This window comes from Mixophyes fleayi, chromosome 7, assembly GCF_038048845.1.
Source record: "Mixophyes fleayi isolate aMixFle1 chromosome 7, aMixFle1.hap1, whole genome shotgun sequence".
Classification (NCBI taxonomy): Eukaryota; Metazoa; Chordata; class Amphibia; order Anura; family Limnodynastidae; genus Mixophyes; species Mixophyes fleayi.
Window position 1 is genome coordinate 93860676 of NC_134408.1, and position 25948 is coordinate 93886623.

The 25948-nt window shown below is 42.3% G+C and overlaps 1 protein-coding gene across 3 annotated transcripts in view; it reads left to right on the forward strand.

Annotated features, from left to right (window-relative positions):
• Window positions 1-20163, forward strand: part of ICA1L (islet cell autoantigen 1 like) — a 59622-nt gene extending 39459 nt beyond the window's left edge. For all 3 annotated transcript variants that reach the window (XM_075180131.1, XM_075180132.1, XM_075180133.1), the window contains exon 12: window positions 19358-20163. In XM_075180131.1, coding sequence (XP_075036232.1) covers window positions 19358-19473 — 116 coding nt within the window. In that variant the 3' untranslated portion in view covers window positions 19474-20163. The remainder of the gene's footprint in view (window positions 1-19357) is intronic.
• The last annotated feature ends 5785 nt before the right edge of the window (window positions 20164-25948 follow it).

Here is a 25948-nt window from a genome sequence, read left to right on the forward strand (position 1 = left end):
CCAGAGAGCTTGAAGCTCTGAATCCTCCTTGCTGAGCTACTTGCTACTAGAAATATGACCTTCATTGTTAGGTATTTCATGGGAAACTTTTGTAAGGTTCAGAAGGTGCTTCTGTCAGAGGTCTCCAACACCAGGTTCAAGACCCATGTAGCCAAAGGAGAGCAATAAAAGGTTTTAATCTCTATGCCACCTGCATAACTTCATTATATACTTATTATCGGCCAACCTTCTGTGTAACAATGCTCCAAGAGCAGATATTTGGATTTTTAGTGCATTAACCACTAATCCTTTGTTAAACCCATCTTGCACACATTTAAGTACAGCACCTATGGATGGACCCTTTGGTGCAAACTGTTTATCAGAGCACCACTTACACAACAATGTCCCAGATTTTACAATCTGTCTTGGATGTTGAGATTTCCTTGTATTTCAAGCGTGGTGATTAATCTACTAGAAAGCCTTGGTATTTCAAATGTCTCCTCTCAGTAGTCATACCGCTAGTCTCCAGAATCCTGGGTTTTGAAGGTTTATCAAACTGTGATGGATCAGATCCGGTTGTAGTGGAAGGAACCACGGTTTTTCCACCACTAGCTGTAACACCCGAGGAAAACAACAAACCTGAACTGCCTACTCTACTATAAGGACAGGAAAGAAGACACAGGAAGGAGGGAGGCATGGCTCTATATACCCTCCGGGTGTGTCTTCTTTCCTGTCCCCACTCACGTGGATTTACCCCATAGTGTTTGCTGACTTGGAGGAGGAAGAGTAAAGTCTTGTTGTGTGAGGAAGGGAATTCCACAAAGTGGGTGCATCGCGAGAATCCTATAAATACCTATGCGGTCCAATAAATTTAATTAAGCATTCTGACTTTGCAAAATAAAATTTCTTAACAGGTCTCAAGCTGCCCGAAATGTCAATCCCAAAGCACATTGACCTGAAGAACTGATTGGATCAGATGTTTGATTTCACTCCAGAAATGTGCTAATTTAGGACATGTCCACCAAATATGGAGGAAAGTACCCTCGTGGAAGCACCACGGCCAACAGCGGTCAGAGGAGTCAGGGAGTATTTTGTGGAGTCTGGAATGCATGTAGTACCAGTGAACCAACACCTTATAAATATTCTCTTTTATTTTAACTCGTATAAAACTGGAGGCAGCATTCTCATGGATCTCCGACCATTCTTCATCTAGTAAAGTTTCACCAAGGTCTTGTTCCCAAGCCAGTTCATGGGGGTCTCTGAGGCCTGAGGTAGGCGGCGCTAGTTCATAGTATAGTGTAGAAATGAGACCTTTTGTGGAGGAGTGACGCAGACAGAGAGCCTCAGAAGTATTAAAAGAGTTGGAAGAAAGGCGGAATTTAGCGATGTTGTAAAAATTGCGGAGCTGAAATATTGGTAGAAATATTTTGAGGGGATGTGTAAGCGAGATTAAATACCTGAAAATTGAGGGAATTTTGTAGAAGTGAGATTGTTGAGTTATCTGACTCCCCGTGAGACTGAGTTTGAGATAATTAATATATGTGAAATGAAGATAAGAGACAAGATATTAAAAGGAAGGAAAAATCCCTTATAAATAATCACTATAATACATTCCAGCAGCAGCTTGGCTAGCAGTACAAAACTGCTATTTTAACAGTTGATTAAACATTATATTTTTACTCTACGATCATTGATTTTAAATATTTTGCTAATTTATTGTGAATTAGTAAATGGAATTAGAAAAAATCTTTTTATTGTATTCCAATAAAAATTGAATTCATTTTTAATTAAGACTATTAATCTTTGAGTGCCCCAACTACACATTTATTTTCTTATATGTTTTGTCCTATACAACCTTATACATAAGTAAGTTACTCAAATAATACATAAAGAACACCAAACAGCTAAAACAGAAAATCTTTAGCAAAGGAAATAAGTCATAATTAAAGATTATATGAAATTACATAAAATCTAGCAGGAATATAGCCGAATTATTAATCGAGGAAACTAGAAAAACTCTCGCTAACTAAATGTAAAAACTTTTATTTTAAAATATCCTATGATTCTTATCACCATCTTATCATATCTTAAATAAAATTGCAATTTGAATAAAAACAACATATAAGCAAAACAGCGTGTTCATTCAGCAAAAAACAGAGTAAATTTTAACATATTCCACAGTAGATGCTATGTTTAAATTATGCATTCGTGGGAGAGAAGTATCTGTTGCTATTAATCCTCAAATGTTCATAGGTACATATATACTGTCCACTAAACCAGTGAAGTAAGGAAAACAGTTTCCATACCTTACAAAGTCTTACAATCACACAATTTCCATTACTGATATATATGAACTGACATCCTGGAAGAAGATTCATGATATCGACAATAACAAAGGGGGTGAGGGGGGGGCGGGGGGGTGTAAGTGGCCAGCTAACCTACCCTTTGGCTTTTCTGTATATCCGGGAGCTTAAAAAAAACCCACAACAATTGAGATTAGTGTAGATGCTGCTTAGGAACAGCTCTTCTCCTCTTCTTCTTTTGTAGACTGCACCACTCAGTTTGTAGATTGTACTACTTAGTTTGTAGAGACATTCTTAGGGTTTTTCCGCATATTATCTTCCTGCTAACGGAATTTCATCTCTCCAAATTTTTGTAAATAAATAGAAACTCTGATGCATTTTGCTGCTTTCTCAAAGATGTAATATTATGGAATTCCATATGGTGTTATAAACCCTCCCTTTTCTCAAGGGCTACCAATCTTAACTCGCTTCTAACGATACAGCCTTATATCGTGGTATCACTTTGAATCGCTGAGTACACTTGCCTCATACAAATGTAATATAAAAGCCCGTAAAAAGTACTCTAACCGGGAATGGGAGCAGGTAATGAGTATAGATGAGAGATGCAGATCTTATGAAGAACGAAGGTGTCGAGTTGGTAGATATTTTGAGACAAGTGAAGAAATGTAAGTTGGTGCAGTTTTGTTGATAGCCTTGTATATTAGTAGAAGTATTTTATATTGGATTTGGTATATAAAACAGACAACCAATATAGAGACTGACAGACTGACTCAGCTGTGAAAGAGCTATTTGCGTGGAAAAATCAATCTATCCTTTGTGTGCAAAATAGTGAATGCAGGACATAATGAGTGCATGAATTAACATTTTTGCCGGGCCTTGTGTGATATTTGCATATTCTGGAAATCTTTCTTAGATGTATGTAAGAATATTTAGATTTAGGTTGGATTGTAGTTGATAGCTCTGAGTCAAGTTGAGTTGGCAAGAGGACATCTAAGGTGAAATGGCTCCGGAGAGGATAAACACATTTGGTTTTCATCTGCGTAGAGATAATAATGAGCTCCAAAGAAGTTTGTTGAACAGCATCTTACATAGACGCAGAGCTCTCTCTCCTGAGGCCTGTAAACACCACCTTTGGGACCCCTAGGCGACCCACCTGTGGCTTACCACCCATCTGAGCCTCTTTGGCGTCACTGGGCCTGAGAACTGGTCCTTTTGAAGCGTTTCTGCCTCTCATCGGGCTCCTGTTTCTGCCCTCCTTGCAGTCAGGACTGTAGGAGGGCAGCCCCGACTGCCCTCCTTGCTCGATCCAGCTGGTCCCTCCTCTGTTGCCTATCATTGCTGGACCCCCTCCTGGCTTAACCAATGCTGCCTGGTGCCTGGATTTACCGGAGAGGACCACGGACGGCCACTTCCGTTTCGCGATTGCTGGGATCAGCCATCTGAATCCCATACACTGAGGGCCACGATTACCACCCATTACCCGGCCTCACATCCGGCTGGCAACAACTCTGGACATCACAGCCACCCAGACAGTCATACAAAATCTAAACGGGCTACTGACACTCTGGACCAGTGAGCCATGGATGTGAGTATATAAAGGTGCACATGATCGAATATATGCTATAAAGCTCCAGCTATTACCAGCCTTACAAATATTGGGAATATAGCCCACCATTGCTGGGGTTATTATCACACAAAGAGATATTTCTCTCCAGATCTGTGCATCTAGGATGCTTACATCTAAATATAACTGCAGCAGATTCCACTTCAGCATAATCACTCAGGAGCTGTGGCCATCTGTTAATCGGCCTGTAATAACAATACTACGCTTAAGACTATTCACGCCACCATTGGCACCTGTCTAATCCTGCTCCCCTCAGGCGATGGCATGTGACTGCTATATAGAGCAGGTGAAGGGCTGCTATCCCGGGGCTACCTCTCTGCATACTGGCTTAAATCATGACCTCTTGTCCAGCTAATGGATAACTGATCTCGATGCCTGGACTGTGACCTGACCTTATCGCTATACAAGCAGCGACACCAGATACTGCAATCCTCTTCAGGGAGCATTGGCAAAATCTCACTACTTACTCTGTCGTAGAGCTCCCTCAGGGATTTCCTTTCTCCCTTACTCTGCGACACCATGCCATCTAAGAAAGTTAAATCTAAGTTGCTTCCGACTGTGAATTTCTTCGTAAGGGGTTCGGCAGCCTCATCATCTTCTCGAATGTCCTCCAAATCTGGGAAACAACCCCCTAATCACCTCAACCTCAGGGGCAAGCGGAACCAGATGTGGCCCAAGAAGAATCTCCAATGGTTGCCATGGATGGCCCAGTTACCCTCAGATCTATACAATCTCTCCTGGTGGTCTTTAAGTCTGATATCAAATTTGAGTTCCGGGCCACTATTAAAGAAATTAAGTCTGACCTGGCAGAGATTGCCACTTGAACGGATCGCCTTGAGACCAACCTGGAGAAGCTGGTCTTCTCACATAATTATCTCATTGCTGCTCATGACAAGCTACAGGAGGAGGTGTCAACATCTCGGGACAAGATCACAGACCTGGAAGACCGGTCCCGTCGCAATAAAATTAAGATATCCCAGACTCCGTCTCAAACGCTGACTTTTATGGCTATGCCGCGGACTTGTTTCACAAGCTGCTACCAGTGGCATCAAATTAATACGTAGATTAATAATAGATAGGATTCACCGGTTTCCTAAATCCCGCCAGGCCCCAGAGGACGCCCCTAAAGATACCTTACTTCGGGTCCACTTCTTTCGCATTAAGGAACAAATCCTGCGGGCAGCCCTCCCTACCTCCACTAACCAGGTGGCCCTTGGCAATCTCCATCTATTCCCTGACATCTCAACTGCTACGCCGGCCAAACGCTGCTTGTTCCGCTAAACTACCGTGGCTTTACATTCGGAAAACATTCCCTAACATTGGGGATTCCCTACTAAACTAAATGGAATCCAGGTGGTGATATCCACTTCGGATAAGGGCCTCTCTCTCATCCGCGTAGAACATTCCCGTAGAAGAGACAGCTTTGCTAGCTCCTACCCAGGTTCGAGAAGAATGGTCGAGACCTGCTACTTGATGGACGATTTCTTCTTCTCCTGATGTGAACCCTATCTAAAAGACAGTAGTAGGTTCCCTACATATCTATGGCTGTCACAATCTGTTTTGATATTTTAGCATAAATCCTTAACTTGTTAGATACTTGGATTTACATGGCTTTACATAGGCCTGCCTCTGTCTTCTGAGGCACGCAACTGTTTGGTTTGCTCCGCTCCGGTCCCTCGTGCCTCTGGGAGACAGGTGTGTTGCTTGATGTGTGCTGTAGCTTGTTCCATTTTGTTTCTTGTACGTATAACAATATCTTGTCATTGAATGTTTACAACAATGTTTCTCTTTAGGCCGGTTGCCTATAATGTTGCTACTTGTGTATTGTATATCATATATATTATTTTACTATTTCATGTCTGTTATCATTTGGTATTCTTGTTCGAATACCCTGGGGTCAGGTCACCCAGGTCCAGTTCCACGTCCCTAAATATATTATAGAAATGCTTACTGACCCCCCTGAAGTAGTTTTGGTTTTGGATCTGGATTAGCTTTGTTTTGGTTTTGGCAAAACCACCCTCGTGTGTTTTTGGTTTTGGATCTATATTTTTTTTAGAAAAATTGCAAAAATATTCTGAAATCACATAAATTTGTTCTTTTTTGATCCTGTATTATTATTAACCTCAATAACACTAATTTCAAGTCATGTGCAGTCAATTTTGACCACCTCACAATTTTATTTTCATACACTTTCAAAGAAAGATTGCAGCAGTTCTTGGCATAAGACCAAAAATCCACCTCTTATGTGTGCAATTATTTTTTTTTTAAATCCAGTATTTTTATTGAAATTTTTTAAGATATAAACATACTAAACAACAAAAAGAAAAGAAAAACAATCGCATATTTGTGATTGTGTGCAATTATGTGTGCAATTATTTTTACACAAATCCTGACAACAGTTGTCTAGCCATTTGTAGCGTTCGTAAACTCAACAGAGGTAGGGACCTTAACCATTTAGGATCCTCATCCATATTACGGCATTTGAAGCAAGTTCATGGCAAGCTGTTGGGAAAATCAGAAACGTATGTTAAAATAAATAACAACAAGCAGTCCAGCATCAGCTAGCTCCCTTCTCTCATTTAGATCCCAGCACCTGCAATCTCCACCACCAACACCTTCCTCATCAATATCCTCACAAGTGATGGGAGTTAGTCCTGCATCTAAGTTGCTAAGGCTAGATGACTCCTCCACTAACCATGATTCCTCTGAAGAATTATTGAGCGTTAGTCCCGCTGCTGCTGCTGCTGGGGGTGGATCTTCAACCCAGAAGACTACTTGTAGTTTACAACAATTGACTGTTAAACAATCCTTTGCTAGAGGAAGAACGTAAGAAAGCTGTCACCCTGTCGCAAAGCGTATCACAGATGCCATGGGGACTATGCTAGTATTAGATCTGCGTCCAATATCCACTATTAATGCAGCTGGTTTTAGACAGTTACTTGAGGTCTTCTGTCCATATTACCAAATTCCATTGTGACACCATTTTAGTAGAAAAGCTATTCCTCACCTCTAACAGAAGGTTCATAAAAATGTAATTATTGGGCTACAAAATGCCATTCTACCCACTGTACACTTAACCACAGATATGGGGACAAGCGGAACTGGGCAAACTAAAGATTATACAACTGACATCCCACTGGGTCGGTGATTCACCTTTATCAGCAGGAACAGCAGCAGCATGTACCCAAGTATGTCATATTTTTCTGAGGCAGGCTACTCTGTGTATCATCTGCTTCACTAAGAGGCATATTATTGTTATAATATATATATATATATATATATATATATATATATATATATATATATATATATATATATTAGTGTCAATATTGTTATCAAAGATAAGGTCACCTCTAAAAAAAAAAAAAAAAAAAAAAAGAGATGGGTTTGCAAAGAGCATCTAAAGATTTGAAGGCTGTGGGAAAGTCGGATTGAGCGTGGTAGGGAATTCCATAAGTGGGGAGCAGCATGGGAGAAGTCTTGAAGGTGGCAGGGAGAGGTCGTTTTCAGACACGAGACAAAGCGCAGGTCAGAGGTAATACCGCTGACAACCTGTTTTAAAAACTAAGAGATGTCATTGCAACATGGCTTATTCTGTTTCGACTCTCGGGAGGATATGTGATTTCTGATAACGCCACCAATATTGTTAGAGCATTACAGCAGGGGGAATTCCTTAACATTTCCTGTTTTGCTCACACAATCAACTTGGTGGTACAGAACTTTTTAAAAAATTACAATGACATGCAGAAGATGTTGTCTGTGTCCTGAAAAATTTAGGGTCATTTTCGGGATTGTGCAACAGTATGTAGGAGAATGCAGCAGCTACAAGAAGATTAGAATTTGAGGGGGAATGTACTTTAGTCCAGCGTAGTAGTCAACTGTGAAGAGAGTGCAGACACGGTTTGCTTGAGTCAAGTGATTGCCTTAATTATACTTTTTGAGAAGCAGCTTGTCACGGGCACTAGGAGTTGCTTACCCGAGTTTCACCAGATGGAACTCTGCTAGAGAGGCGGGGTTATGGCACGCACCTCAAAGCAGGCAGGTGAATGTTTGGAGCGACACAACAGCAGGAGAGTAGAGATAGTCTGAGGAAGTCAGCGACTTGCAGCTATGGTTAGAGGAAAGTCAGCGACTTGGAGCAGTAAACTGGAGGCTGAAGATAATGTAGACACGAGGAGTGGACGTGGATAGGTGATGGTAGGTAGAGGAGGAGTCAGTGGTCTGCGTACAGCAAGTTGTACCACTGTAGTGATGGGAAGACTAGTACTGGTGCAGGTAGGTAGCAGGGTAGTCGGTGGTCTGCGTTCAGCAAGTTGTACCACCGCTATGGTGAGGAGTCTGGTCCAGGTGTAGGTAGGTAATAGGAGAGTCAGTGGTCTGCATATAGCAAGTTGTACCACCGCTGTGATAGGAGGACTTGTCCAGGTGCGGGTAGGTAGCAGGGAAGTCAGTGGTCTGCGTGCAGCAAGTTTGTACCACTGCTGTGAGAAGGAATGAGGACTTGTCCAGGTGCAGGAGAGTGAAGTTGAAAAGCAAACTGTGGCTGTATGGAAACAGCGCGAGTAGAGCAATCTCTTGTGAGGCAGAGATGGAAGGCACAATGAATAGTCTGTATGGAGTAGATGCCTTGCAGTGAGGAGAAGCTGGTCACAGCAGATATGCACAATAACGCTTAGTAGCGTGAGGCGATATCGTAGCTTGAGTGAAAGCTTGTCCTAAATGAAGCAATGCAGTAACACAGTCTATATGGGTACTTGTACCCTGTGCAGCAAACAACAATGGATACAACTGGTATGCGAGCAATAGGCAATAGTCAATAGTCAGTAGAGCATACCCAGTTGTGTAGATCCGGAATAAGCTGAGAAGTGAAGCGTTGTAGCGGTATGGGAACCGCCGCTGAGTTGAGCAGGGAGCAGCGTGGAAGCTGAAGCACAAGTAGAGCTGGAAGCAGTTTGGAAACTGTACACACCTATAGAAGTTCACTGGGAGTGAGACTTCAAGATCAGGCCACTACCTAAGGCTGCAGGTGCCTTAAGTAGGGAGGGGTGATTGATCCATCAATCACATTAGTGGTCAGGTGTAGTTGTTAAAGGGACCTGCGCATGCCCAGTGCGACAGGAAGGCGGACGGCCACGGTTCCACACAGGTGTGAGCGGGAAAGATGGAGAACCACGTACCAGAGTGGAGGCACTCACACTCCGGTGAGTGACACAGCTAGAGAAATTGAAGGAGGAAATTAAACTAAACAAATCCGCTAACTATATTGTAATTGTAGAGTAAGTACTTAATTCGCTTCGCCAGGATCAAAGAGCTATCAACATCTTGTAATGACGTCTCCTCCTTCAGTTTCTCTGGCAACTGCTTCTTGGAAAAAACTTAGCTTTCCCAAGATACCCAGTGGTGATGCAGATGAGTCAACACAACATTTTGTCATTTGCTCTGCTCTAAAAGAATTGGCCAAAAATTGTGACAGCTCTGCCATAAAATGAACTACAAATTCCATGAGGAAGGCCATTATCAGCAATTACATCAAAGTACACAGACTTCTGTGATGGTGGATTCCAGCGGGGATGAATTTGTATTGTTTGATTAAGATGTACACAATGATGAGGGTGAATATGATGACAGTTTAGATTGCAGGTGCTGAAATCTAGCTAAGAGAAGGGAGCTACCTGATGCTGGTATGCCTGGTAATATTTTGGGTAGAATGGCATCTTGGCAATTTTATAATTTTCTACAGTAAACTTTCACCTATTTGAGAGATGTTTTTTTTCTTTAAAAAGGTACAAGCTTTTTATTAAAATGTTTGTTTCCCTGACTTAAAACCACTATGCACATGAACATATAGGTTTTAGCACATGAGGTAGAGGGATTACTATAATCATGACTGAGACTGGAGAATGACATCAACAATGTCACCCCTCCTGTTTCTCTATGAGCTATGGCACAGTAGAATGTCACTGGAGACTTTTAAGAACACCGACAGCCCTATTACAATTTCTGTTTCCGCACTGAACCCTTCCACCTCTCATGTTTCTAAGTGAGCTCTGGTACATTAAAATGTAACTGCAGATTTAGGCCAAGACAGCCAGCCCTATCATTTCTATTTCAGCAATGACTCTTAGCAATGGAGCACTCCTCTTTGTCTGTTACCTATATAACACAGTAGAATTTGACTGCAGAATTACACCAACCCTGACAGCACTAGTATTTGTATTTTTCTGCAATGAGAATTAGCAACACAGCTCTCCTGAATGTCACTGTCGATTTTCTTGAACACTGCTACCCCCTCCTCTTTCATTTCTATCTACTTGGCTGACCAACTGCTCTACACAGTGTGCTGCCCCTTCTGTGTCTCTCTTTCAAATGGTGCTAGATTGCCGTGGGGTACGGTATTTCTAGATTCCAAAACTCGCGAGATCCGACGATGTAACGATGATGTTTTGCCTCGTTTTTCAATTCCATTAAAGCGCGAAAGTAGCGAGACGACTCTAATCCCCTATGTTCGGGTGTGCTCGGTTTCTGAGGAACCAAGCCTGAGCCTCTCTAATATATTACACTTTTCTGACACTCCGTTTCCTCCCTGCGGCAAAACCCTTAGTTTCCTTATGGAAACTATTTGTTTTCCCCTCTGCTAGTTCCTCCCCCAGTGTTTTCTCATTTCCACCACCCACCCCCAGCTCTGTGGAGACCATCACTAGATGCATCTACCCCACTGTTCAAGTTATGTTCAAAGTCGTTGCTCATCTTCGCCAACCTCCACGATAGTCCAATTTCTATCTATAAATGCCAAAGGCCTGAATTCCTCCAACAAGCGCAGAATTGCTCTCAAATATTTTGCTACACATAAAGCGGATATAGTCGCAGTACAAGAGACTCATTTCTCCCTGCATCCCCCACCCCCCTCAATTCCACCTCCTATGTGGCCTGCGGTTCCGTCAAGCTCAATGGAGTGCCTATTTTATTAAAAGCAGAATGTCCTTTTAAATTGGAAAAGCGGGTTACTGACAAAAATGGTCACTATCTTTTTTTTGTAGGTTCCCTGGCAAACAGGCCATTCCTTTGGTCTCCATATATGCCCCAAATTCCTGGCAAATCCTATTTTTGAGACGTACTTTCCAAACTGTCCAACAGATCAGGAAAGGGATGTTTTTTTTATATGGCGGATTTTAATGTAACTCCAGATCCCAGATTTGATAGATCCACACCCGCTTCCGACCGACCATCTCCCTCTGCTACACCCCTAACCCAGAATTTTGCTCAGATTCTTACTGAATTTGACCTATATGTTTGGAGAGCGAAACATCCTGGAGAACGAGATTATGCATTCTTTTCCCAAGTGCATAATTCATTCTCCCGCATAGATCTCCTGCTTTCTGATAAATGGTCTCTCCAGCGGGTGTAGTACGAGTTATTGGTGCTGTGAGCACCAACACTGTTTATTCCTACATAATTATTCCAATAATGAACCGAGCGACATAGAAAAAATAACTACTTAGTAGTAAAAAGACACAGAGGACATCCGATGAGAGGACATAGTGACACTTCCAAATGACGTCCGTTGCGTGCAAAACGGTTTTGTTTGTTTTTTAAAGTGACAACGCACGGACTGTGGTAATGTTAATTTTATTCCTAACCCCAACCCCTAATGTAAAGCTAATACTTACCTGGGTCTGTGTGTTGCCGCTTTAAAGGCCGAAATTTCCAAGTCGCGCACGCAATAGATGTCATTTGGAAGTGTCGCAATGCCCTGTCATCGAATTTCCTCTGTGTCTCTTTACTGGTAAGTAGTTATTTTTTCTATGTCGCTCAATTCATTATCGGAATAATTTTGTAGGTGTAAACAGTGTCTGTGTTTACAGCACCGATAACTCGATTACCACCGCTAACACCTCGATTAAGCCCATTACTTGGTTGGCTCATGCTCCGTTAACCTGGTGTTTGGAGGCCCTAGCTAGGGACCCTCCCCCGACCCAGGCGAATGGCCGAATACATCCTTTTGGACACTGTGTAAACAGGTACTAAGTGATGCGCAAGACTCCTGTTTGCACACTAATAGTTCAGAAGTCACCTCAGAATTCACGCAGTGGTGTGCTTTGAAGGCGGTCATGAGGGGAGCAGCTATACAAGTCGCAGCTAGAGTTATACGCATCCAATTAGAGGTACTTGAATCCAACAAAACGCAGATTGTTGTATTGGAGCAGCAACGTAATCTCAACTCCTCTGACTCTGTCGTCAAAGCGTCCCTGGCCGATCTCCGTAAACAGTTAAATTCTGTTGCGCTGCTGCAAATTAACAATGCTATAGGTAGGTTAAACCAGAAGTTCTACACCCCCGGAAATCGGGCGAGCAAACTTCTAGCCCATAAACTCAGAGGGACAAATACCATTAATATATCAAAGTCCTTCCAGGCCCCCGCGGTACTCGTATCTCTAATGTACCAGACAATGCTAACCAGTGCGCTACTTACTACACGCAGCTTTACAACCTCAGGTCAGATGATTCCCAACCCCACCTTTCCCCTGCTATTATAGTGGATTTCCCTGACTCCCCTTCAGTTCCCAGCCCTGGCACCGACTATAACGTCAGACCTGTGCTCCGCTTGGACGGAGGATGAAGTCCAGGTGGCTATAAAATCCCTTAAGCATGATAAAGCACCAGCGCCTAACGGTCTCATAAATGGCTTCTATCTTGACTTCCGTGCGGAGCTCAGTCCAGTGCTTAAAACCCTGTATAACAAGGCCATGGAAGACTCTTATTTACCTAAAGAGATGTTGGAGGCAAGAATATTCACGATCCCCAAGCCTGGCAAAGACCCAGCCCACTGCCATAACTACAGACCAATTGCACTCCTAAATACCGAACTTAAGCTGTTTGCTAACATGATCGTCAATAGATTGAATCCCATTCTGCTGAGCCTAATTAACCAGGACCAGGTTGGATTTGTTTTGGGTAGACAAGCCCCAGACAACACAGGCCGGGTCCTTAATTTATTATCAGCCCATACAACTCAGGCTCAGCCTTTGCTGTTCCTCTCGTTGGATGCTGCAAAAGGCATTTGACAGGATCTACTGGGACTACCTGATGGGTATAGTTTTTTGTAAAGGGTTCCTTTTGCTCTCTCCACTCATCTTTGCATTGGTGATGGAACCTTTAGCGGAACGGATCTGGGCAATGCCTGATATCGCTGGCGCTAAGATTGGAGACGCATCATGTTTGCAGATGATGTCCTCCTATTCCTGACCGAGCCTGAAACCCCTTTACCCACTTTGCAGGGAGATCTCTGAGGCTTCCTACTACAAGATTAACTCCACCAAATCAGAAGCCGTGGGAGTCTTGCAAGAGAGTCTTCTTTACCTGCAAGCCACTTACAAATTTCATTGGTGCTCTTCATCCGTTAAATACCTGGGGATACATATCCTCTCCCATCCTAAGGACCTCATAGATTGTAATTATATGCCACTTGTGAACCATTTTACAGCATTAACTATCTCATGGATGGATTTTGAGGTCGCGTGGCTCTGTAGAATAGCTGCGCTCAAAATTATGCTATTACCAAAAATCCTGTACTTGTTCAGGTCCATTCCCACTTTGGTTCCACTCTGAATAATTAACAAGTTTTACACGAGCGCCTTGAGGTATGTTTGGAGAAGCAAGCATCCCAGCTTGGCCTGGTCACATTTGTTTCTTCCCAAGGCCACCTCCTTGGCCTTGCTGCTTCTGATTGGAACTTTATCAACAACTGAATGGCTCCCCATCCTCGCAAACCATGGGGTTTCTATTAAAACCCAAGCTGTTTCTCCACTTCCAATAGAAGATTTGCTTTGGTTGGAGGGGATGACCAGACCAACGTGTCCATATTACCTAATGTAAAAGACTCTTTAGCTAGTTGGGATAAGTTGGTAAGGGTGGTTCAGAATTTCTCTCTCCCCTTCCCTCTCCTTTCCCTTTCTACTGTGGCATCGCTAATCCCATATCTGCGCTTGTACTGTTGGATTACCCGGGGAGTCAGTAGGCTATCAGACCTTTACGAGCAGTGTGTCCTGGTGCCGTTCTCCTCTTTTCAGGATCACTTCCAGATTACAACCTCTGATTTCTATAAATACCTCCAGGTATGCCATTGGATCGAATCGCAGAGGTTTGGCTCGCCCTTGCTACATTCCTCCCAGCCACTATTGAGGCTCTTGACCTACTCACGCTCCCACACTGGGAGTATATCAGCTTGGTACCAATGCTTTTTAACCACCTGAACAAAGCAAGATGCTTGTACAAGTGCAATGGGAACTTCATCTTGGTTCTTGATCATCTCCTAACGGAGGAAGACTGGGAATGCTTTTTCAAAAATATATATATAAAATCTCAAAATCTATTAACCACTTTGAGATGCTCATAAAAATGATCCACAGGTTGTATTACACTCCAGTTAAACTGCATAGAATTTGGCCCACAGTATCTCTTTCACGTTTTGTGGACCTGCCCCACAATTAAACCCTTATTGGATGATGTGTTTGATCTAATTCGACAGGTAACTTCATTAGTCATTGCGCCACAACTATATTCGTCTGACTTTCCAGTCCATCACCGGTATGTGTTGGGTCATATTCCGATTGCCACTAGAGCAGCTATTGCCCCCCGCCCCTCTCCAAAGTGATAGCAAAAATCCGACATAATTACATGATGGAAACTATTGGTTTCAGCCTCCTCCCTTCTAATGAAGTGGTTCACCTGGTCTGATTATTATGCTACCCATTCAACTGTAGCCTCATCTCCAAAGTCTCAACAGAGCCACTCTCTGTTCAATTTTGACTTATTAAACATAGGATCTCCAGTATGTCTCACCGACTCCTCTGCTAAACTACTCTTTGATGACATCTCCCCCCCACCCCCTTTCCTTGCCTCTTCCCTGTAGGATGTGATTTTCCCAGTTTTTGTCTTTTTGGTTTGATGTACATTTGTACCTGATGTTTTAATCTGTCACTTAAACTGTGATTGTCTGGACTCTTTTTCTTTTTTTTTCTCTGAAAAATTTAATAAAAACTCTTTGTTAAAAAGAATAGTGGTATAGATAGAGAAGTTCAGAGGGTGTAGAGCCGTGTGGTATGCCAACTGATAAAGTTAAGCGGTGAGTAGGTGGATTCAGAGAAACAAACGAGAGAGAGAACTTTAGTTAATGGTTGGGATGAGAACAGGAGACGGGTATCGACTGATTTGTGAGGGTATAGGATTTAGAAGACAAGTAGTAGAGTAGGAAGATAAAAGAGTAGATATTTCTTCATTTGTGGGATCATATTAAGATAAGGTGCCTGTGGGCGTAGGCACAGAATTGAGCTGATTGCTCGTCAAGGTACCAGGTACCAAGATACCAGTTTATGTTGGTTCTTAGCTATCTTGTCCTTGAAGTAGGAAGCAGGATCTTGGGCACTTATAGTAGTTGAAGGGTTTGGGGAGGAAATATTGACAAGAGATTTAAATGTATTAAAATGTGTTTGGAGTTAGAGGCCTGAGCAGAGATGAGATTTTGGAAGTTAGTTGTTTGGCAGTGTCTAGATCATTTTGATAGGTGTGACAGATAGCAGTATATGTGAGATAATAATCAGAGATGAGATTTACACATTCTGCTTTATGAGAACATTTTTGAAGTTGTCATGTTTCTTTAGTGACAACACCTTTTTTAACACCTTAATCGTCATGGAGTATGAAATGTAGCTAGGGCTACTTGGATCAACGGCAAATTCTAGGGGGTTTGGTTAAGATGTGAATGGAGAAGTTGGGGAGAGAAGGTGTTGCAGAGAAGAGGAAAACTGTTTAAAATTAACAGTTAAGATTTCTAGGGATATGAGGCAGATTGGTAGAGTTTGACAGCAGAGAGGTTAAACTAATGATGGAGAGCTTGTAGCTGATAAGGTGATGATCTGAGAGAGGAAAAGGAGTGTTAAGAAACTCAGAAACTGAGCATAGTTTAGAGAAAACAAGATTGAGGCAGTGGCCATCCTTATGAGTAGAAGAATCGCTCCACTGGAAGAAGCTGAGGAAGAAAGTTAGAGTAGTTTGGAGTCACAAGTTGAATGTAGATTATCAAGTGCGGATGTTGAAATCACCCATAATGATGGTAAGGATGTCAGATGATAAGAAAAGAGGTAGCCAGACAGACAGAGAAATTTTTTAAAAAAATTGTTGGTGTGGTCCAGGGGAAGATAAAGAACATCAACATGCAGGGAGAATGGCTTTAAAATCTGAATAGCATATACCACAAAAGTTGTGAACGTATGTGATGGGACATGTGGTAGCACTATGAATGTGCAATAGGGGGAAAGTAGTCGGCAACTCCACCTCCTTGTCTGCTCTCCGGGCTGAAGGTGTGAGTGAAATGGAGAGCACCAAGTGAAAAAGTTGCTGTGTTCGATTGTGTAAGGCATGTTTCGGTTATTGCCAGAAGGTTGAGGTTGTTTGTGACAAACTTAACGCTGTATACGTCCTATTCCACTCAGAGCATGCATTCCAAAGGGTACAAGGTCTTTGAAAGAGATGGGAGACAAGTCATGTGTTTGAGGTTATCTGGATTTCTGTAGCGTTCTGAATAAGAGATACGTGTATGGGAGATGTGGGGAGACCTGGATTTGGTGATATATCACCAGCTAATAGAAGCAGAGAGAAAGATAGGAAAGATGATTGTAAGGTAGTTTACCTTTTATTTTCTGGTGACAGGGTGTGGATGTTAATGAATACAAATAGTGAAAAAGTTTGAGTGTTAAATAGAGGTGAGGGCAGTGTGAACAAAGGTGTGTGTTGCAGGAAAGGTAAAGGATGATGTAGTTCTAAAGGTAATGCCATGAAAGGATAATAAGAAAAGCAATTTGTTAAACATTGGGATTTAAAAAGCTAAGGCAAATAAACTTTATTTTTCTCTGCATTATTTATCTATAAACAAAAAATACCTGGTTGCAATGTCTAGAATATATATACAAACCTGGTTATTCTTTATAAACGTTATTCATCTGATTTTGTTGGCATGTTTTGCTCAAAAGGAAAAAAAAAAAACACTTAACTTTTTTTTGGGTATAGGACACCATATATTCTTATTACAACCGAGTGCTTTTGGGTGATGAACGAGTGAAATATGGGCTAAATTTCATTTATGAAGCTCCATCAGGAGCAGAAAAAGGTACACTGCAGATGTCACAATAGGGAAAAAATGTGTAGAGGCAACTAGTTGGAATCTCTCTATATGATTTGTTGATTTCAAAAGAAGTTCTATTACCAGTTCTAATTTGTGTATGCTCTGACTGATGCCTTCTCTGAAATCATGATTCATCTCAAAGCAGGCAGGCGCCATTTACTACAGATATCGGGCTCTCTCTATGGCAAATCTTTTAATTCCTGTGAATGTTTGGAGTGATACTCTGTACCAGAGTGTATGTCTGGCTACACATTACAGAAAGTTTCTCCTGATGCGATATCATTAACGATTTTACCAACGTCTGAAAGTCCCGATCAGCATGCCGATTCATGTGTACACACAAAACACGTTTTACAAGATTAACCTTCAGATCTGTGATTTTCATCTGTCATAACCGTCGGCTGAAAAGATTGTGACTCTGCACGCTCTACAGAGATCTATGGACACTGCTGGTCGTAAGTGTACACATACTGCAGAATTGGCACAATATCGTTCCATCGTTAATAGATATCTTTAGTCCGTTTATAAAATCAAATGATGCAATGTGCGTTGGAGCGTACACACTATTGTGATAACGGACCTAACAGTCATTTATTGTGGCACGATAATCGTCTGAATAACTTGTAGTGTGTACCCAGACTATCCCACATCATTTGAATCCGAAAACTCCTCTTTACAGTGGGAAGGGGACCATATATAATCCTTTGAATATGTTTGTCTCCCACCAGTGCATCATTTGCTGACGTTGGTTTATAGTCCAAACTGGTTCACGTCAGACAAATTTGTTTGTCTTGGGTTTTTATTTGTTAAATTATGTACTATACAGCATTAATATAATTTTTATGAGAACATTGTGTAGAGGGGAGGCAATTGGGTAGAATGGTCACTGGAGGTCAAGAAGATGGTTAGGGAATTTGATAAACTTCTTCCCTAAAGAAATACATTTTTAGAGAGCGCTCACAGGTTTTGAGGGAGGAAATTCAATAGCGTGGGTACAGCCAACTGGCAATCAGAGCATATGTTGACTATAGATGAGAGTTGCAGATCTTTGAGCAGAAAGGTTGAGTTGGGGATAGTTTGAGACAATGGGACGATAAAGAATGGGTTTCCTTTCCCATTTTAATGTTCTATAGATGTTCCGATATTCTTTTCTTTAGAGATCTTGAGGTTTTCCCTACATATAATAACCTGCAACAACATTCTAAAATGTATATAATTTTTAGTATTACAAGTAATTAACGGTTTCATTTTATACATGATACCATCAGAATACTCCCTTTTCTTACTCAACATGCTACTAAAACTCTTATCCATTCTCTCATCATCTCCCTCCTTGACTACTGCAACCTCCTACTATCTGGCATTCTCGACACCCATATATCCACACTTCAATCCATCCTAAATGCTGCTGCAAGACTGATCTTCCTCTCTCACCGCTCCGCATCTGGAGCACCACTTTTCAAATCCCTACACTGGCTCCCTGTGTCTTCCCGGATCCAATTCAAATTATTCACCCTTGCCTACAAAGCCCTCAACAACATCATCCCTGCATACATCTCAAATCTCATATCAAAATACTTTTCCTCCTGCCTCTTAGATCTACCAATGACCTGCGCCTTGTCTCATCTCTGGCAACACCTCTCACTCTCACCTACAAGACTTCTCCCCACGCTCAATCAGACTTTCCCACAGACTTCAAATCTTTAGACATTTCTGTAAAAACCCATCTATTTTTTTTTTTTTTATTATTTTTTTTAGAGAAGACCTTATCCCCGTTAATACTATTCACACTATTACTATCCACTCTGAACCACACTTGCTCCTCTTGTTTCAGCTGTCCCATCTTCTACATTGAATGTACGCTCTCTAATGAACAGGGCCCTCCATATCCTTTAGTTTCTTGTCTACATTTATTTTGTCTACCTTGTATGTCCCTATTTTATGTATGTACTGTAAGGCGCATTGTGGTGACTTACAAATCTACAATAATAATATACACATGACCCATTGAGAAATGAATAGAAAAAATTAAAGGTTTAGTACAACAAACGAAAGAATTAAATCAGACTGGTTTGTCTAATGGCAACACTAGTTTTATCATATTTTCTTTTATACACAATTATCTCAGTTCTACTGTCTCCAGTTTACTTTTTTATTTATTTTTTTACCTTGTCTCATAATGTGAATAAGTTCTCGGTCATGCAACTAGCAGGAAACCAGCCATTGTTTTCCCATTTCCCCATCGTCACTTAACTTTCCTTATGTTTCTTGCAGGCCTAAAGACAGGAAGTACAGACATGTCAGCATGGTTAAACATGTTTGCAGATCTTGACCCACTTGCAAGCCTTGGTGCCACCAACCACTCAGACAGTGAACTTTTCCGTGCATGACAGGAGACTGGATGAAGATTATGTGAAATGATTGTTGTGCTCCAATTTAACAGGATACTTTTTGAACTCTCCTGGAGATTAACAGACCACTTAAAGTGCTTTTAGTGAAGTTCCTCTTCCTCCCCAAATCCTTGATTCTTTATGCACCCTGAACTAACATTGCAGTCTGGTCAAATCTTATAGGAAGGGGGGTTGTGTTTGTACATGGAATCTACACATAGTTCTTGTTGCAGATTTTGAATGGTTAGTTTTTCACTGAACTGCTTTCAAAAGCTATGTGATCATCACTTTTGCTATATCTCACTCATTTTTACAGAATTGTTATTCCACATCTTCTGTTATTACACATTTAGAGAGAAGTTTTATTACTTAGACTATAGATAAATGAGATTTTAGACGTGAATATCTGGTAAAGCAAAATTAAAAATAAGAATCTGACATGCCACAGTTTAGAAGTAGTACATTCAATGCGTTGGGATCGTTTTCTATGCTGAATGAATGGAAACCCCAAGGTTACAATATTGTCATCGGATGATCACTCTGGCAACACTAGTTAGGGTCTTACCATCCTCAGCATTGTTAACACCCCACAATTACTGGGACTTCTGTCAATTGGTATATAAAAAATGTTATAAGAGACATTTGTAGGGAAAATGTACTATCCTGATGAATAAAAAGACAGTCCGTTGATGATCTCTTACAATTTTATTTTGATCATGGTGCTGCATTATATGTATGATGTTGACAGACTTGCTTCATAGTGTTATGGCCACCAGTGCGGCATAAACTCATAGAACAGGTAGCAGAGGTCTTCTCCTTTAGCAGCCGTCTTTCCCGTAGAGACTTGTTGTGCTCACAAGTACTCAGATGCCCCCAGGTCTTATACTCAGAGTAGTATGAGTTTATGCTTACACGGTAGCACACGAGTATAGGAGGTTGCACACGGAGTAGCGACAGGCCAGATGTCAGCGGACTGGGCTGGGCACCAGAGGAAATGTCAGGTATAGGCAGAAAGGTCAAGGTCACAAGGCACAGGTTCAGGATCCAGGGACAGGCGTAAGATCAGGGTCACTAGCAGAGGTTCAGAATCCGGGTTCAAGCAATAGATCAGAGTCCAGGAACAGGCAAGAGTCATACAAAGGTAATCAATCTCAGGTTAAACACCAAACACAGGAACAAAGTAGCAGGCAGCAGTCCTGGAACAGGACGCTATAACCGGCAGTAAGGCTCAGTCCTCACTGCCTTAAATAGTCAAAGCAGCCAATCAGGGAAGAGCCCTCACAAGTATTCACAGGATTAGCCTAATAGATAGTAGTGCTGGTGGCCAATAGTAATGCAGTGTTCAGCTGCATAATCATAAATGACCCACAGACAAACTGCCTCCTAGACACCTGGATAGCCATGATTGACTATAACCTAACTAGCCCTGTGCGCGAGCGCCCACCTATTAACCAGCTGGCCGGGCGCGGCGACAGGGAGTCTAGCGTCCCAGTTGTTGCGCAGGCAACTGGGACGCGGAAACCGGAAGTGACGTCCCGGTTGCCGTAGCAACAGCCGGGGCGTCACCAGAGGCACCGCCGCGATCTCTAACACATAGCCACAGAACCCATCACAGACGTAGTTACCATTCTTTAAGGGCATTGTGTCATGAGAGGTTCAGAAGATGCTGATTTGACCTGTATACATGCAGTATATAAAACAGACTGGAAAAGATCTTGCGCCTTCCAGTTAGAGGCTACTGCTAAAATGTTAATACCTTAGATACATATCCATGGCTGCACTACATGCAGGTGTTCCCAACCTTCATTATTTCACTACGGTAAAATGACACCTCAAATCGCGGTTTGTGGTTGTCAACCAAATTTGACTACATATACGCCACTGCCAAGATTTTCACTTTCAATGCCCCAGATTTCTTTTGATTGGGAGACAGGCAGTCAAATTCTCCCACCAAGACTTCATGAAAGTTAGTTGTGCACTATATAATGCCTTCTACTCTCCATTACCATGTCAAAAGCAATGACACAGGTCACTGCCTCCCACAAGATCAGCACACCTCTCCTGCTTCTGTGAACAGTACAATAATTTGATTGGTTACAGGTTGTTGTATTCCCACCCACTTCAAAACAGGACATCCCAGGCAAGGTGGATTTTCACTCAGATGCATCCTGTTTCTATGTTGACTTTTATTGCAAATATTTTATTTTGTTTCTATATCCTAAATATTGACCATATAAATTATCATTTAGCTTTACATAAAGAAAAATATTTTATCAAATACCTTAAAAGGTTAATTCCAATGTTAGGTATACTTTATGCTCAATATTTTGTAGCACCTGTTGGGGGGAATTCAATTTTAAGCTGTAATTTTTACTCTTTTTTTTTTTTTTTTTTTTTTTAGCACTGCGGTAAGCGGTTTTAACTCATTCTGGAGCGTGTTAACATTACCCATTATTCAAACATATTTATAGGGAAGGACGAAGAAGCCTTAAAAGCTATTCAATTCTTTTTAAACGTGGCGCGGTAAACTGTCAAATCGCCAGTTTTATCTCGCACATCTCATGGCTGTGCAAAAAATTAACATTTAGAAAACTTTTGAAATCATATAATGTAAAAAAATTGCTTCCTTTCCCTAGTTCATGCCAGCCCATACAATGGGTTAATCCCCTGATCAGCTAGTGTAGACAGGAAGAATTTTGTGCCACCTGGCCCCTATATAAGGCAGCGCCTCACACCCCATGGTGTCTTTTCTTCCTGTCTCAGCAGTGTTAGGACAGGGTAGTGTAGTGGAGTGTTTATTTTTTTATTTTTTATTTTATTCCAGCGGGCTTACCTGGTGAGGTTTCTGGCTTCCTCGATGCTGACTGCTGTGTGCAGTTCCAGCCAGGCAGTTGGACGGGAGTTCTCTCTGATGATTCTTTGAGACTCCCGGCGGTTGTGCACGGAGGGAGCGCGCGTGTGCAGTACGCTGCCGAGCTGCCGGGAGCGCTGTTCTGTTCAGGCTCACCTGTAGGATGAATCAGGTGACATAATTATCCGGTAAGACTCACTATGTTGACGTCAAGAGCAGGCACCGTATGTAAGCAGCTGCAGCCCATTATATATGAGGTTCAGTGTTTTGCTTGGTGTTGGATGCTGCAGGATGTAGCAGCCATTTGGATAGTGCACTATGGACCATGAGCCCGCCCCAAAAAAGCTGAAGGACACCCCAAGGTAAGCCCTTAGTAAGAAGTCACTATTACACTTAGGATAGGTTACTTAGTTCCTTTTCTGTGTGTTTACAGTACTTCTGTGGAGCTGGGAAAAAGGAAATGCAAAGTGAAAAATCGTGTGTGTGCAGCTTGTGATGGCAGATTGCCGAAGGATTGTACCGATCCATTATGTGTGTCATGTACCCCGGAAACTGTAGAGGAGCCTAACCCATCCCCATCCCCATCCCCATCCCCATCCTCCTGAACAATTCAAACAGTTCTTTTCATGGATGGTTAAAACGATGCAGGAGTTTCAGGCCCCAGAACAGAGAGCAACAAGGGTCAGGGTCCCTATAGTGGAAGATATGGAGGAAATGAGGCCAGGGCCATCCTCTGAAACATTCAGCTCTACTCAAGAATGGGATTCGGACTCAGATAGTGAGGCTGAGGTAAAAGGAGCCCAGAATGTTTAATTTGGATACTGTGAATGTTATACTTAAGCACATTAACAAATCTTTAGGTATTGAAGAGTCAGCATCAAACCGCAGCATTGTTTTCAGAGCACCAAGTAAAGTCTAGAGTGTTCTATAGGCATAAGGTGGTTAAAGACTTGATTGCTAAAGAATGTAAGGCTTTAGCCAAAAGTCATCGTAACATGGGGAGACTAAATTGCATGTACCCTTTTCAGGATGAAGATGTGCTGAAATGGTGTTCGGTGCCTAAGGTGGATTCAACCATAGCTGACTTATCCTCAAGGACCACTCTACCATGGGGTGATGGGGGTCCATTAAAAGATGCTATGGATAGGAGAATGGAGACTTCCTTCAGGAAATTACACATCTCCTCAGGTATAATCCTAAAGTTTGGTGTAGCCATGGCTTCGGTAGCTAGAGTCTTGAGGCTGTGGGCCAATACTCTACATACGGATATTGAGGATAAGATAAATAGATTGTATCTTCTTAAATCCTTAAGAAATCAATGCTTTTCTGCATAATCTCTATGTGAAGCTGCATTGGATATCATTGTGTTTTCTTCCAGGAGCATGACTTTGGCAGTAGTAGCAAGAAGGGGGCTCTGGCTATGTCCGTGGGCGGCAGATCATCAATCTAAAAGCCGTCTGACAATGTTTCCATATAAAGGCAGTTTTTTGTTTGGCAAAAAACTGGATAATCTAATGGGTTACCACAGGACGGAATGGTGAGACGTTTCCTTTCTTATTCTCTAAATCAACAGTTTAAGGAAGCCCGTGCCTATTGGCCAGGGAGACAATATTCTAGACAACAGGAAGGGGGAAACCAGGACAGCAAAGACCCCAATGACTATCTACGGATCCAGTCTCCACTAACTCCAGTGGGCGGCAGGATATAACGCTTTGCAAAAGTTTGGATTCAGACCACACAAGACAAATGGGTCCAGGAGATAGTCACCAAGGGATATGTTATTGCATGTCATACCTACCCTGTAGGGAACAAATTTATTCAGTCAAGAAGTCCCTCATCTTCCCTAGAACCAGTACCGTCAGGTCAGGAAGATATGGGGTTCTATTCCAGACTGTTCCTCGTCCAGAAATCATCAGGTGCCTTCAGGACAGTGCTAGATTTAGGGGCTCTCAACGGCTATGTGCGTGCAAAACATTTAAGGATGGAATATGTCAACTCAGTTCTCAAAGCAGAAACTTTAAGTTTATTGCTGTCAGAAACATTTTCTGACAGCAATCGACTTAAAAGATGCAAATTTCCATATTCTGGTCACATCTCATCACCAGCAATTTCTAAGATTTTGCATTCAAGGGCACCACTTCCAGTTCACTTGCCTTCCATTTTGGCCTTTCCACATCTCCAAGAACATTCACCAAGGTCCTTATAGTTCTCATAGTAGCACTCAGGGAAAGAGGAGTGACTGTGTGGCCATATCTGGACGATATTCTAATTTCGGCAAAGTCAGAAGAAGCAACCTTGGAAGTTACATCCCAGGTAACCCAGTTTCTGCAACAGCATGGTTGGTTAGTCAATATAGCAAAAAGCCATCTGATACCGTCACAACAGCTTGTGTTTCTAGGAGTGAAAATAAATACATGTACGGACAAAGTCTGCCTCTCTCAAGAGAGAGCGGACAAAATCCAGGCCTTAGCGCACCAGGTTCAAATCCAACCTCGTGTGTCAGCGCGAACGTGTCTGCGCCTCCTAGGAATGTTTTCCTCAACGATAGGAATCCTCCCGTAGGCAAGATGGCATATGAGAGATCTGCAAGCAAACATCGCAGTGTGATCGTACAGTGGGGTCTCTAGACTCCAAAGTCAACCTCTCAAGATCGGCAAGGCAGTCCTTACGTTGGTGGCAGCTCCCAGGACTGAGAAAACAAGGTGTGAGTCTCTCGGTACCAGACTGGTGTGTCTTTACCACAGACGCCAGTTCACTAGGCTGGGGTGCTCACATGCAAAATATGATCACGCAGGGCACTTGGCGAGACAAGGAGAGAACTCTTCAGGGAAACATCTTGGAGATGAGAGCAGTCTGGCGTGCGATCCAGTACTTCCAGCCCTACCTACAAGCCAAGCATCTACGAGTTTTCTCCAACAACAGGACTGTGGAGGCCTTCATAAACAAGCAAGGTGGTACCAAGAGCAGAGCAATGTTGGCAAAAATAACCACGCTAATGGAATGGGCAGAGGTGAATCTGAGATATCTCTCAGCCCTTCACATAGCAGTGAAAGACAACATAGTGGCGGATTACTTAAGCAGACACCAAGTCCACCCAGGGGAAAGGGAGCTGCACGAAGAAGTCTTTCAACTGGTACAATGCCGATTTGGAACACCAGAGATAGACCTGATGGCCACAGGAAGCAATGCCAAAGTACCCCTTTTCTACTCCCATCACAGAGACAACAGGGCCCTAGGGATAGATGCCCGGTCAATGCAGTGGAACTTCAAACTGGGGTACGTATTTCCTCCCTTTCTATTCATCCCTCAGATACTCAGGAAAATAAGGAATGAAAAAGTGGAGGTGATAGCGGTCCTCCCAGCATGGCCCGCGGCATCCCTGGTTCGCTGTAGCACGGAGAATGTTGCTGGAACATCCATGGCCATTACCGGTCAGGCCAGACCTCATACATCAGGGTCCAGGTTATTAAAGTAATTCTATCGTTTTCAAATAAACATTGCCCAAGCAATTGTTTTGTGTTTCCAATGCACAAAGTAATTTATTTTAGCAGATGTAATAATTTAACAGTTCAATACATGATTATTATACAGTACAGCCAATACCAGTGTTACAGAGAGAACAAT